The sequence below is a fragment of the Xiphophorus hellerii genome, chromosome 10 (genome assembly GCF_003331165.1).
Source record: "Xiphophorus hellerii strain 12219 chromosome 10, Xiphophorus_hellerii-4.1, whole genome shotgun sequence".
NCBI lineage: Eukaryota > Metazoa > Chordata > Actinopteri > Cyprinodontiformes > Poeciliidae > Xiphophorus > Xiphophorus hellerii.
The window spans coordinates 1,814,512-1,828,255 of record NC_045681.1 but is presented as its reverse complement, the minus strand read 5'-3'; the positions used below and the strand labels follow the sequence as shown (position 1 = coordinate 1,828,255).

The window sequence follows — 13,744 nt, the reverse complement described above, 5'->3', positions numbered from 1 at the left end:
ATTACTGCTAGCAATGTACTGCTAGCCAATGTAGCTTGTGCGTCAGATTTACGGGTTTACCGGAAACGTCAATAGGAAGGTTCCACCTCGGGCCTTCTTTGTGTAAAAAATATAAAAATGTGATTAATTGTGTTATCGTGTTAAAATATGTGTAATTAATTAATTGAAATGAATGTGTTATAGTTCAGCCCTATTTTATATGTAGGAAGGGGAATTGTTGCGCTTGTGCGTCAGATTATTGGTGCATCAGAAACACAAAGGTTCCAGCTCAGGACTTTTGAATGTTTTAAAAAAAAAAAAGATTAATTGTTTTTAAATTATTTAATTGGTTAAAATCTATGTAATTAATTTAAGTTACTGCATTACAGTTCAGACTCTACATGTGAGAAGAGGACTTGTGGACATATTAGAAACAAAATACAAAGATAATAGCTTGGGACTTTTTTATGGGGGAAAGAAAATCTATCTATTTAATATTTTTATTTTTTATCTCGAGTTTGAAAACAATGACTCTCATGGTTTATACAGTGCATAATACATTATATTAATCAAATTTAATGAAGCAGCCAAACAGAACATCGTAGAACAGCGTTTTCCCTTTAAAACCTTTTCCACTAATTACATTTATTGCATTTACATTATTTTACACACTTGGTCACAAGATTGTCTCTCTGCATGATTCTCAATGGACTCAATTGTTGAGGTTCGACGGAAATAATTTGATTTCTCTTCAGATTAGAGAAACAAACCGGACATTTTCATTCTCTTGGTCTTGTAAGGTGCGAATGCTGAAGCTTAGCTGTCGGGGGGCGTTAAGGGACTCGGCGGACACTGGGCCTCCAGTCGCTGGATGGACGACGGTCTCTTCGGAGGTTTGACAGAGGTCGGGATGTCGGTAAACACGACGGATCGGCCGTCGGGGCAGAGCAAGACGCTGGAATCTGCTTCACACTTCGTGGTTCTGCTGGGCCACAGCGCCTCAGCTGACCTCAAACCGACACCGCCTGGCGGCAGAACCTCGGTGTTCACGACCGACACCTGGCTCATCTTGATCAGCATGTCCAGCGACTGCTTACGCTTCTCCAGCGACGCCCTAATCAGCTTCCCCTCGCTCTCGTCCTCCTCTTCTTTTTCGCTCTTCTCCTCCTCCGCCTCCTCGTCCTCCTCTTCCGTCTCCGTGGCGCTGGCTTTAAGGCTGCCATCTTCTCGAACAGTTTGCTCGCCTGGTGAGTCCGTTGACTCCTTCTTCACCGACAGGTCTAGAGGTCCGTCGCTCTGGCCGGCCGTGCGCTCCAGCGCCTGGTGGATGTGGGAGAGCTCGCTGCGGATTTTGTTCAGGTGCTCCCACAGTGGTCGCTGGGCGGGAAGGTCCTCCTTCTCGAGGTGGGAGATCTTCCGCTCGGCCTCCTGGTACTGCTGTAGAGCCTTGGAGAGATCGGTGAGGAGAGCAGCCACCGACTCTGATGCTCCATCTTCGATGGCGCCGGAGGCAGCCGCGTCTTGGCTGTTGGCCCCAGCTGACAAAAAGGCCGCTTCCCTGCTGGGACTGATGAGAGTCTTGTTGTACCAGTTGTCACCAGGCCGGCTCTGAAGCTGTGAATCCTGTAAACTGAAATCAGAGACCAAGAGTTTTAGATTTGAAAACTAAAGAGATTGCGGGTGTTTTCACACCTGATAGTCTGGTAAACTTTGGAGCAAAGTTGCGAGATTTGATACATTTTCAGCTGCTGCTGTTTTCTTTCTCACCACACTGCCTGAAACAATCAAAACACTTTGAAAAACATATTACCCTCCTCGCCTGTGGGGGCGCTGCACCAAAAACAACATGAAAATCTCTGAAGAAGAAACTTACTTCTTCCTGAAACAAAAATGGAGTGGCGTCAGATTTTAGCGGTTGGAGATTTCTTGTTTGTTTTTGATGAGCCATTTTTTTCTGCTAGCGCTAGACGCTCACGTTTGTTTTGGTTGTATTTACCCAGAATGCCCTGTGCTGTAGTTCACTTCCTGTTTTGAGAGCGGCCGCCCGTCTCCTCTGAGCTGGAAGTTTGGACTTAAATTTTTCAAAGTTTTGTGCCTCTGGTAAGGCTACTGGATTCTGTCTCTCCATTAGCACATTAACACTTTTTCGATAAACCTAAAACCGCCTCAATCGAGCATAAAATTTAGGGTTATAATTTTGCATCAACCGTTTCGAATGTTACACTTCAAAATGAGCATAAAACCTTGAAGGAAACATGGTCACCCTTTGAGCAACCTGTTCCCCTCCTCACCTGTAGGGGCACTGCACCAAGAACCACTGAAGGAAACAACAAGAAAACCACTAAAGAAGACAACGCAACTTCCTTCTTCACGAAATGTAAAGAAAAATGGAGTGGCAGCAGATTTTAGCAGTTGTTGGATTTCTCTCTTGTTTTTGGTAAAAGATCACAAGCCATTTCTCCTGCTAGCTTTAGGCTAACACTCCTGTTTTGGTTGTATTTACCCAGAATGCCCTGCGCTGTAGTCCACTTCCTGCTTTAGGAGCGTTTTTTTTATAATGTTCACATACATTCGAACCGAGAATGAGGTTTGTAGGCGGGTCATAATTCACTTTTAGGTCAGATTACGCATTCACAAACGAACCAAGCTTTTTAGACAAACAGACTGGAATTAGATTAAAGCAGAAAGAACAGAGCTGGTGTGAATGCTCCCTAAGACTCTAAACTCTAGCATTCATATAAAGCAAAGAAAACTAACATTCCTGAGAATATCTACCTTATTTGTAGGAGATGTTTGTCAGCGCACGCAGTCTGAATGTTCCTCAGAAGGTCCAAAGTGAAGCCCATGGCTTGCTTCTTCTCCACCGGGGACTCGGGACCTCTAATCGGACCTCCAGTCCTCTTGAGGCCACAGGTCACTTTGCCTTCCTTGGCTGTAGCTTGGATCTTCTCCCCGCCTCTGTAGCCTTGGTCAGGTGAGTCTCTCTGAGGCGACACCCAACCAGCAGGGGACGCCGTGTTTCCCGGCCTCAAAGCAGGAACCTTCCACAAACCGACTTTAGGCTGGAAGCCAGACAAAGCGCTTGAATCTACGCTGCTTGATGGCGTCTTTAGAGATTTGCCAGCGTCACTCTGAGCGCTCGCTGGTCCGAAGGTGTGCTCACACAGGAAGGGGTAGTAGAGGCGAGGGGGGATGAGCGCTCGGTCTGTTTGCGTGCTGGATGCCGGGTGCACCAGCTGAGCAGCCGATGCCAGGAAGGGAAGCTGTGTGAACTGCGTGTGGGTCTGAGCGGCGACGCTGGACGCCCCCGTCGGAATGGCTGAGTTCATGTAGGAGAGCCAGCTGGGGCTGATGGGATAGCCAACGCCCAGCACTGACAGGTTGAGTCCGCCAGGGTCCTGGTAGTCCACCAGGTTGGTCGGAGGAGGGTAGCAGGGAATTGAACCGCTCACTCGCTGCTGCGCGCCTTCCGCTTTAGCCTTTGAGTGGCTGGATGCAAACAGCCGCCACTGCTCCGACAGAAGCCCAGGACTTGCTAAGCATGTCTTCGGTAGCTTGTAGTGCCTGAGCTGGGCCTCCACCTCTGCGGAGCGAGCTCGCAGCAGCTGATCTTCCAGAGAAAGCATGTCGGCCATCAGCAGCTCTGACTCTGGCTGTTTGCTCCTTTTGGTTGCAGTATCTGGAGACTCTCCTCTGCCGTTGTTGGAACCAGCTTTGGCCGATCCGCTGATTTCTGGACGCTCCTCTCGCCCTCCCTCTTCCTCATCCTCCGCTCCCTGAGTCTCTCTGCCCTCACCGTCCTCCTCCTCAGACCTCCGTTGGCTCTGCTTCTCCTGGCTGCAGATTACCTGCTCTAGTTCATCCTTCCCTGCAGCGTGCAGGCCGTGCGCTTGCTGGAAGGGCCGCAGCTGGTCTGGGTGCAGGATGTTGCCCTTCTTGTAGGGCCAGTCCGACTCTATGAGCAGAGACAGTGAGTTCTTGCAGAGGCTGTACTTCATATGGTTGTACAGGTGGGATTTCTCCATGCAGGTGAAAGGACACTGAAAGCATTTATAGTTGTAGGGTTTGCCCCATGGTCGCGGGATGTAGTGCGGCTTCTTCGGTTTTCGCTCTTTGTGTTTGCCGGCAGACGTAACTTTGCAAGCTTCATCCTTTGACATGATTAAAGGTTATTTCAAGCGCAGGTGCAATAAAAGTTATTCTGGGATCTTTGTTTCATTTGATGCAGATTTTCCTTCAATCTTGTGAGATTAAGAACATCTTGTTAAACTTTCAGTCACTCCTGTGAAGCAAATAAAGAGAAACTCTTAGCAAGATACGATTTTAAGGGGAAATAAGACAGTGGTGGGCACTACCAGCTAATCTGCTAATTGTTAGCTTAGCTGAAATTTTTAAATGGATTTTTTCCAGACAAATTCTAAAGTGATAATTTACTCAACTCGTTTGTAAACTACAAGAGAGCTAAATTTCAATACTTGTGTTGAAGATTTGGTTATTAACTGTTAACAATTCTTTAAGTACTGGATGAATTCAGTGGTGATGTCATTGTTTGTATGAAAACATAGGAATACAGCGGACACCACCCATTCCCAGTTAACGGTTTCCCAGGATTTTCTGCAGAACTCCAAATTATTTGCACAATTTTTGGACAACAGATTTAAACGTGTAGCAGCTTTGGAAGCTGAAAAACTTAGCAACAATGCTACTTAGTAAGCAACACTGACACTAAACCCCAAAGATTAAGAAGATAATACATGTTAGCTTCTGCTGTAGCGTTAAGACGGTTTCCACTGTATTGAAGGAAATTAAAAGTGGTGTTTAAGACTGTTGCTATAACGCTTTAACATCAGTTTCTGCTAATACTACATTGATATAGCAGTTTAGCATGCTATGTTGACGTATTGCTTTAGCTTTCATTTTAGCTTCTACTTAAAGCTACTTACATGTAGTGCTTTAGCATTAGTTTCCACTAAATAGTGTGTTGATGTAGCAATTGAGCATTATAATATTACACTGATGTAATATAGCATCAATGCGCTTTAGCATTAGTTTCTCCTTAATGCTATGTTGCTATAGCATTTAGTGTTAGTTTCCACTAAACTAAACTCTGCGGCTCGACTGCTGGCCAAGACAGGCTCACATCACGGTTTTAAGATCCTTGCATTGGCTCCCAGTACGTCTCAAGATTGAGTTTGAGATTCTTTTACTGGTTTTTAAAATTCTTAATGGTCTTGCACCATCTTATCTTGCAGAACTGCTATTACCCCTGTAGACCCCGAGGTTCTCTGGCACCGGACTCACAGGTCCAAGAGCCAGAGCTCACACTGATGGTGAGGCTTCTTTCCAGTATCATGGCCCAGTTTGTGAAACGGTCTGCCAGAGAACCTGAGAGCTGCAGAAAATGTTGCTCTGCGCAGATTCAAGACCCGACTTTTTAACTGTACTTCCTGAATTGAATCGTTTCTGCTCATTTTCCACCAAGTTGTGTTTTTCTCCATGTGGGGTTGGAGGGTAATTGTTTGTTTTTGTTAGTTTTTATTGATCTGTGCAGCACTTTGAGCTGCTTTTAGTATAAAGGGTGCTTTATAAATTTGATTGATTGATTGAAATACTTAATTGATTCAGCGCTTTAGCATTAGCTTCTCTTTATTACTATGTTGTTATAATGTTTATTATTAGTTTCCACTAAGCACTGTGTTGATGTAGCGCTTTAGCGTTAGCACAACTAACTTTTTAACTAGTGATGCTCACCACTGAATAAAGTTGTAGTTATGCTGATTCCTGGTTTATAATAAACTAAAATGTCTGTTATCTGCCTGAGTTGAGGTTTGCCACTAACCTAACTGCAGGGAGGCCCTAACCCTAACCCTAACCCTCTCACTGTACCTGCCACTGTTCATTAGCTGCAGTGCAGCACCAGGCGGCAGCAGGGCCCCGGGCTGGGGGGGGGCTAACAGAGCTAACCCCACACCTGTGCAGCGAGGCTGGGCTATGGGCCCTCGGAGGGCCGCTACAGGCGGCTCCATGCTGAGGATGGAGCAGCGCTGGTGGGGATGGGAGGGAAGTTGGGGGTTTGAGGCCGGATTGCTAATGAGAGAGCCTGGCATCATGCCTAAAGGGCGTCATTAGTGCCAGGACTGAGATCTGGGTCAGGACGTGCAGAAGAAGTTCAACCGCCTCGATTTAGCTTCTTCTTCTAGAGCCGCTCATCCTCGATGACCAGAAGGTTATTATTATTCAAGTTCTGTGGAAGAAACGTTTAGAAATTAACTTTCCTGCAACCTTGTGACATATTTTGTGTTCAAAACTCCAATTTATCAAATTTATAATAGATCTGTCCTGGTTTTATGTTATTGTAATTTTGAAATTTTAAATAAATATTACTTTTATACAGTCCTAAACTTTTCATACAACTAACACATTTAAATATAAATTTATATTTAATCAACTTTCTGAAAGAAAATTAGTTTGGCATCTCACAAAATGTGAAGGAGGATTTACTGATATAAAAAAATAACTTATCAGTTTGTTTTCATTTTATTATACAAATGCATTTATTGGCATTTTATCGATTAAATCCTTCATGTTTCTGAGCAGCTTTTTGCACGTTATGAGTTTCGGGTATTTGAAGATCTAATCTTTTTCTCTCCATCAGATTAAAGTTCAGACTTTGACTGAGCCGCTAATCAGAAGAAACATGTTGGTAAAATTAAAAGATTACTTTAAATCTGAATATGCTGGGGCTCTGAATATGGAAATATGGCTGTAATGTCTTGTGTATAATTAATTTACGTCTCTTTTTCTGAAATCTCTGCAGCTTAATTAGAGATTATCAGAACAGATTATCGGAACCGGACGATTTTTCGACGATCGGCTTTGATAGTTAATTAGAAAAAAATGAACTAAATGCATCAAAACTCAAATCATCAGGTTGAAGAATCAACCAGGTTCACTAAAAATCATGTAAACATTAAGAGATTTTCCTATAATTTCTTCATCAAACTACTAAAAATAAAGAATCAGCAGCTCAGATCTCACAGAAAACAGAGAATTAATTTCTGCGTCTCTAAATTTTTAAAATGTTTTTAATGGTTGAATTACTGTGAGATTTTCTTTCTGGGACTGAAGCCGTCGGCTGACGCCTGCAGTGAAGTGAAGTTTTACTTTGCCTCTTTCTTCAGGCCATTTGGAGATGAAAGTCAGTTTGTTTTAAAGTTTAGCCTCCATTTTAAACTAAATAAATTAAAGAAACAGAACTTCATTTGTGTTAAACTTTGGGGATAAATCCCAGGTGACAGAGGGGGAGTGATGCTGCGGGACGGCGGGGGCCCGATGCCCCAGCCGGACCGCCAGAATCGGGCCGTTTGATTGGCTGACTTGTGCGCCTCGGGGCTCTGACCTACTCATAACGGAGGCTAACAGCTGCAGCTACGAGCCGATCAATAAAAATCATTTTTTATCCCCGGCGCCTCGTATCCAAACCCTGCGGTCTTGTTTTAAGCTTTTAGGATCAAACAAACCCGACCGCTTGAACATCTATCGCTGCAATTAAGAAGGTTGAGTTCACTAAAAGCTTTGACGGAAACATGCGAGCGCAAACCGCAGCGCGTTTTCTGCATGAGGTGAAATAAAAGCGGGAGATGAAATGAATTACCTGGGAAAAGGGCTCAGCTGATTTCCTCTTCAGAAGTTTTTAAAGGAAGATTAAAAATTATCAACAATATTCACCAAAAATATTCTACAAATATATCAATTAAATTACAAGCAGATTATCTTTGTAATATATCATTAAATGCTTTTATTTTAGCTTTATTTAATTTTTTTTATCATGTTGTGTGCTCACTGCAAAAACACAAAATCTTTCCAAGTATTTTTTATGTAGTTTTTAGTGAAAATATCTTGAAATAAAACAAAACAAGATTTCAAGCAATTTTTCTTCACTAAGTAAGAGCTTGTTTTAGTTTTTTTTAAGTGTTAATTACATTGGCAGATACTTTAACTTATAACAGGAACATTTTTCTTTTTGTAAGTGAAATGAACTTGAACTTTTTAAAATCAATATTAAGGAATTATTTAGTTAAAACAAGTCATATCTTGCTGAAACGTTTCTTTTAATTTAGTTTTGTTTTAAGATATCTGCACTAAAAACTAAACCAAAACAAGGTTGTTGTTTTTTTTAGTGCAGCTAAATCAACTTAAATGAACCTCTGAAATATGGATTTTTTATATGAAATAATCTACCAGTGGAACTATAATTGTATAATTATTAAGAAATAATTTACTTAAAAGAAGCTCCTAATGTTGCTGTGACGTTATTTGTAAATTAGTTTTGCTTTATTTAAAGTGCACTGAGACATTTGCTCTCAAAACAAGACAAAAATACTTGCAAATAGTTTTGGCAGTGATGGTGTATGGATTTCCATGTCTGTCTAAAGTTTTTATCTCACCTATTAATAATGTTGATTAAGTAAATACCGATTAGTAAATCATTTATATTTTGTCAAAATTCAACCACAAAAAGCTAAAAATGAAGTTAATGATTAAAAACATTGATCCAGAGTTCAGAAAATCAGGCCCGGCCTTCACTTCCCCTGTTTTTTTGTTAAAAGTCGCTGAAAACTACGTGAGGTTGGCATGGAGACGGATCGGTTCGTACCTGGACTCGTCCTGATGAGGCTGTCTGTCACGTCTCAGCAGCAGCAGCAGCAGCAGCAGCAGGGCGGCGCGTCCCGCTCAAATGGGAGCGCAGCAGCCAGCGCTGGGATATATACTGACTGGGAGCTCTGCCCTCAGGCGCCCCCCGCTGCAGCGGCGCCCCCCGCTGCAGCGGCGCCCCCCGCTGCAGCGGCGCCCCCCGCTGCAGCGCCGCATGTGGCCACTGCCTGGCACTCGGACGCAGAACCTACAGATTATTGGCCAGGGTTCGTTTAGGGAAAACGCAGATTAGATCAGAGTTTTCATCTGGGATTCACATGAGAAAGCAAAAGAAAAGAGTTTAAAAGTCTTATTATTCAACTTTAACCTGTAAATTTTCTGACATCATTACATTTTTGAGCAACAATAAACTAACGCAGGGTCACAGAGATGAACTAAAACATTTAATTTTCATATATTGTGAATATTCTGTTGTCTTTTAATACACAAATACACATAAACATTGTGTAAAATAAAAATACCTTCTGTAGTACATTCTTATCTATTTATTTTTTATATGTATTTTAATCTTTTTTTTAAATCTTTTTGTAAACCTAAATGCTTTAATGCTGCTGAGTTTCCCCCAATGTGGGAAAATAGATTTTTTATGTTTTTTAATCTATTGAATCAATCAATCAATCATCAAAGGGCATTTCTATTCTGTTCTATGCTATACAATAATGCATAAAATTAATTCATTAATTAAAAATAAATATGTACATATTAATAATATTTAATACAAATAATGATAGAATTTATAAGGTTTTCTTATGTAAATATTTTTTGCATATCATCCAATTAAGATTTTTTTTATATTTAGAGGAAAAAAACTTTAAATACTATTATTAATAATAATTTCCCTTAATCCCATGGGATTAAGGGAAATTAAGAACATTGATTTATTTGGTTTTATTTGTAGAAATGAAAACTTAAATGCTGTATTTTTATATAACAATATGACAAATAAATAGATGTAAGATCTCATTTAGCTTATTTACAAAAAGTAATTAAAATTATATTTACACTTGTTTATTTATTAATAAACAATACTTTCTATGTGTTAGTTGTTTTTTTTCACTACTCTTGTATTTTATGCTGTGATGTAAAATAAATTTTTATTAAAATTTAAGAAAAAAATTATTTGTACATTTATTTTCATTTGTAGAAATATAAATAAAATAAAAATGTAAATGCTGTATTTTATAAAATATTATGACAAAAAATAGATTTAAATACTATTTAATTTAAACGTTATCAGCCATATTTTTGTAAATAAACAGCAGCAATTTGAGGCTTTAAATGAAACATATAAATTAACATATAAATTTTATAAATCTGCAGTTTTGTTCTCTGCTGCCATATAATGAGCATTTAAACCGTTTTAATAATAAGGTGAAACTCCTGCATTATTAATTAACATCCATCTGAAAACGTGTAATCTGACAGATTATTTCCTCCTCTTTCTTGTTTCGGCCGCTGCGGCTCGCTGTCACTCAGCGGCGGCTAAATGGAGGCTGACAGGGAGCCAAACCGTCTGCAGCTAATGTGACAGCGGGGGAAGATGGCGTCCGTAAGGACAGACGACCGGGACAAGAGAAGAAGATCCACGGCTTCCTGAACGTCACGGTGGCTGATGTCAGTTTATCTTTTCTGCAACTCCATAGAAACCTGGATGATTTCTTCTTCTTCTTTTTAATTCAAACCAAGGCGAGGAGTGACTTCTGTATAAAAAGGCTTTGAAATTTTAGCCCAACACAACTCCGCCTGATAATTTGCATCAAATCCTTTTTTTCTGCCTCTTGCACAACCAATAAGACTTTACGGCGCATAGAGTTGTGAAACCAGCTGAACAAATGTGCTGGAGTTCCGCTTGGGTTGCTAGGTAACGGCGCAGGACTTGGCAGGGGTTGCTAGGTAACTGTGCAGCACTCGTGGAATGTGACATCAAAAGAACATGAACTTAATAGACCGTCCGCATGTTACATTGTTTACATTCGGACATTTTTGCGCAAAAAGACGATTCTCCCATTTCTCCGTTTGGAGATGTTGGTGTTATTTATTTAGCGTAGTGCGCCACAGCAAAGAGGAAAATAACGCAGAAAAATCGTTGAAGAACAACTCAAAACCACTACAACAACTACGCTACACACAGACTCGTTGCCATAGCAACTGACAACAACTCCACTACACCTATCAGGATTCGACACCAAAAAACACGCAATAATTTCCCAAACGAACTACAGAACATTCAGTCCGTTACAGTTTTATGTTTTTAGGTTTTATGTTTATTTTGTCATTAAGTGATTGCTGTGGCAGATTAGCTACGCTGCTATTAGCTAAGCTAACACAGCGGTGGTTGATTAGCTATTTTAAACACCTTCTCTACTGATAATCTGTCAGAGTTGCTGTTTAGGTCGCCTTTTTAAAAATATTTTTTAACTGAACCAAAACACAACCAATTCCATGTCACATCTACATGTGAAGGTTGTCATAGTCAAGCTAGCACAACTGAGCTACTTCCCTCTCCCTTGCTATTTTTTAATTAAAACTTTTCTCCAACATCGTTATCTAGTTGTCGTAGTGTTGTCAGTTAGTAGCAAAGCACTGCCTCCCTTTTTCTTTTATATATCACGCTTACTTTTCACATTTTGTGTGTTACATTGATAACTTGACTTGTGCTTTTGTGTTTATTAGCAGTTGAGACCCAAATAGAAGCATAAAAATGTGTGAAACGTGAATTTTGCATAATAGGCCCCCTTTTTAAGAGAAAAGAAAAAAAGAAATCACAACAAAATTTTTATTATATTTATTTATAGTAATTATTAGGGTTGGCACCAGTTAAGAAATCATTTATTTTTTCGGTTAAAGTTTGCGCGCTCCTTTTCGCTTCTTGTGAGCTGCCCTGTTTACCTTCAGAGGTTGAATCAGAGTGATGATGAAGCTGAGACGAAGCTCTCGCGGCGAGTGCAGCGTCCTTATGGAGCGGCATCTGGGGAGTCTGACAGCAGCACTCTATTACCACTCAGAGAAAGGAACCTGAGGGCGCCGACATCACCGCTACCAGCCACATCCAGCTGTGCTGATGCCTCCAAACGCACACGCAGCCAAACCCATGCAAATCAGGAGGAACGTTCACAACTCGCTGCTCCACAAATCGGACTTACACCGTGTTGGAAAAGTCGTTTGTGGGTGTAAAGATGGAGAGATGAATGAGTGAAGCTCAGGCTTTTTCCAGCGCCTGAGCTTCAGAGCCTGGGGTGGAATGGCTAACAGCTCCTCTGTTAGCCTGCGCTGCTGGGCACATTAACTAAACTCATATCGCTCTCAGCCACTATCAATTATTCACCGCCTCCTCCCTTATTTCCCCTCGTTTCAAAGAAGAAAACTTCTAACAGAAAACACACTGCAGTCACAGAAAACCTCCAGCCTTTGGTGACATGTTGGGACTAAATCATTGTTGGAATAAAACAATGATCGGATTGATATCACCCCAATAAGAAAGGTAAAACTGCTAAAAATACAGATCAATCATCTTTTCACAGGGAAAATAAAACCTTAGTTGCTGCTAAAGCTGTGGCATATTTAAAGTCCAACTCAAGTTGTAATAATCATTTTAAAACTGACCCGTGTTTCTGTGTTTTATTAGCTGGGTTTCCATTACAAACTGTCAATATTCTGTTAATGTCAAAAAAACTTAATTTTACAATTTTGTTATTTCCATTAAATAAGAATCAAATGTAAAATCACACCTGAATAAGTTTGTTTATGCAATAAGTAATTAAAAACCATTCAGTGCCATCATCCTCCCACCACTTCCTGTTGTCTTCTTCTTTGTGGTTTCCGCCAGTGGTAACCTCATGTTGCAGATTGTGTGATTTCTGCTGGAAACTATGTTGGTATAGCCATTTAGCGTTAGCAGAACAAATGTTCATGGTTAGCGCTTCAGCGTTAGCGCGAGTGATTTTTCAGTTAGCTGTGCTAATGATTAACATGATATACTTAACATCTAATAACCAAAGTATTGAAAGGATGACAGATAAGTCTCCTTTTGAGAGGTGAACTGCTTTGCTGCAGAAGGCTGGAAGCACAACATGAGACATTTCAGCTTCACATTTAACAAAACGCTCACAATTATGGTGATGAGTGGCGGACGAGCGCTGGCCGGTCTCCAGGTTGAAAACAGTCGTCAGGCTGAATCAGTGCGTTGATGGCTTAAAAGTCAGAGTTCAGTCATGAGCGTTGGGGCTTTTCTCTGCAGATATTTGTGCCCTTCTCTGCAACTTCAGTGTCTGTAGGTGGGAACGGCTCGTTACCATTGGTAACCAGTTTATAAACTGGTTCAGTTTATAGTGTAAATGCCTTATTACATTTGAAATAAGACAAAACTTACTTTCAAGTAACTTTTCAACAAGATTTAACTTCTTTTAAGTCAGTAATTCCTCCATATTGATCAAATTCTATTTTCACTCACACATTTTGTCACTTATAAGAACAAAGTTCAGGTGCAATAAGTGAAATAATCTGCCTGTGTGACTAGGATTTTATTAGAATTAAGGAATTATTGACTTAAGATGAAAAGTTACTTTTAAGTTATTTTTGTTTCAAGTTCACTGAGATATTTGCAAAATAAACCAGACAAAAATATTTGGTCCAATTAAATGTGTGTGTGTGTCATGTTCCGTGTTTTCCTGTGTATTTATTTCGAGTCTCTGAGTTTCCATGTTGTCCTGTCTTCCCCTGATTGTCCCCAGGTGTTTCTCGTCCCCATAATTACCTCCTGTGTATTTAGTGTCACCTGTGTGTCTTTGTCGGGTCCTCGTCTCGTTTTGCGTCTTGTCTAATGCGCGCTCAGTCCTTCGTGTTGTCCTTTGTGAAACCAGTTGCTACCAACGTTGAGCCCTGGCTTCCGCTCAGTCGTGCTCCCTGTGCTTTTGGACTGTTTTGGATTTTTTGTTCATTAAATCATTATTATTCATCTAACCTGGTTCCATCTGCGTCTGCCTCACCACCTCAACACCGCATTTTATGACACTGTGCTTGTCAAAAGTCTTATTGATGAACATTTTAAAGA

At 40.7% G+C, this 13,744-nt stretch overlaps 1 protein-coding gene and 1 long non-coding RNA gene across 2 annotated transcripts; one reads left to right on the top strand and one right to left on the bottom strand.

Annotated features, from left to right (window-relative positions):
- Positions 1-467: 467 nt before the first annotated feature.
- On the bottom strand, positions 468-9,279 carry prr35 (proline rich 35). Its single transcript, XM_032575018.1, has 3 exons — positions 8,636-9,279; positions 2,755-4,261; positions 468-1,609 (listed from the first exon to the last, which is right to left on the bottom strand). Exons 2-3 carry the CDS (start codon positions 4,137-4,139, stop codon positions 796-798), a joined length of 2,199 nt encoding a protein of 732 aa, XP_032430909.1. The 5' UTR covers positions 4,140-4,261; positions 8,636-9,279; the 3' UTR covers positions 468-795.
- Positions 6,087-9,166, top strand: LOC116727528 (uncharacterized). Its single transcript, XR_004340817.1, has 2 exons — positions 6,087-6,205; positions 8,589-9,166. It is a non-coding gene; the product is annotated as an uncharacterized LOC116727528 (long non-coding RNA).
- Positions 9,280-13,744: the final 4,465 nt, after the last annotated feature.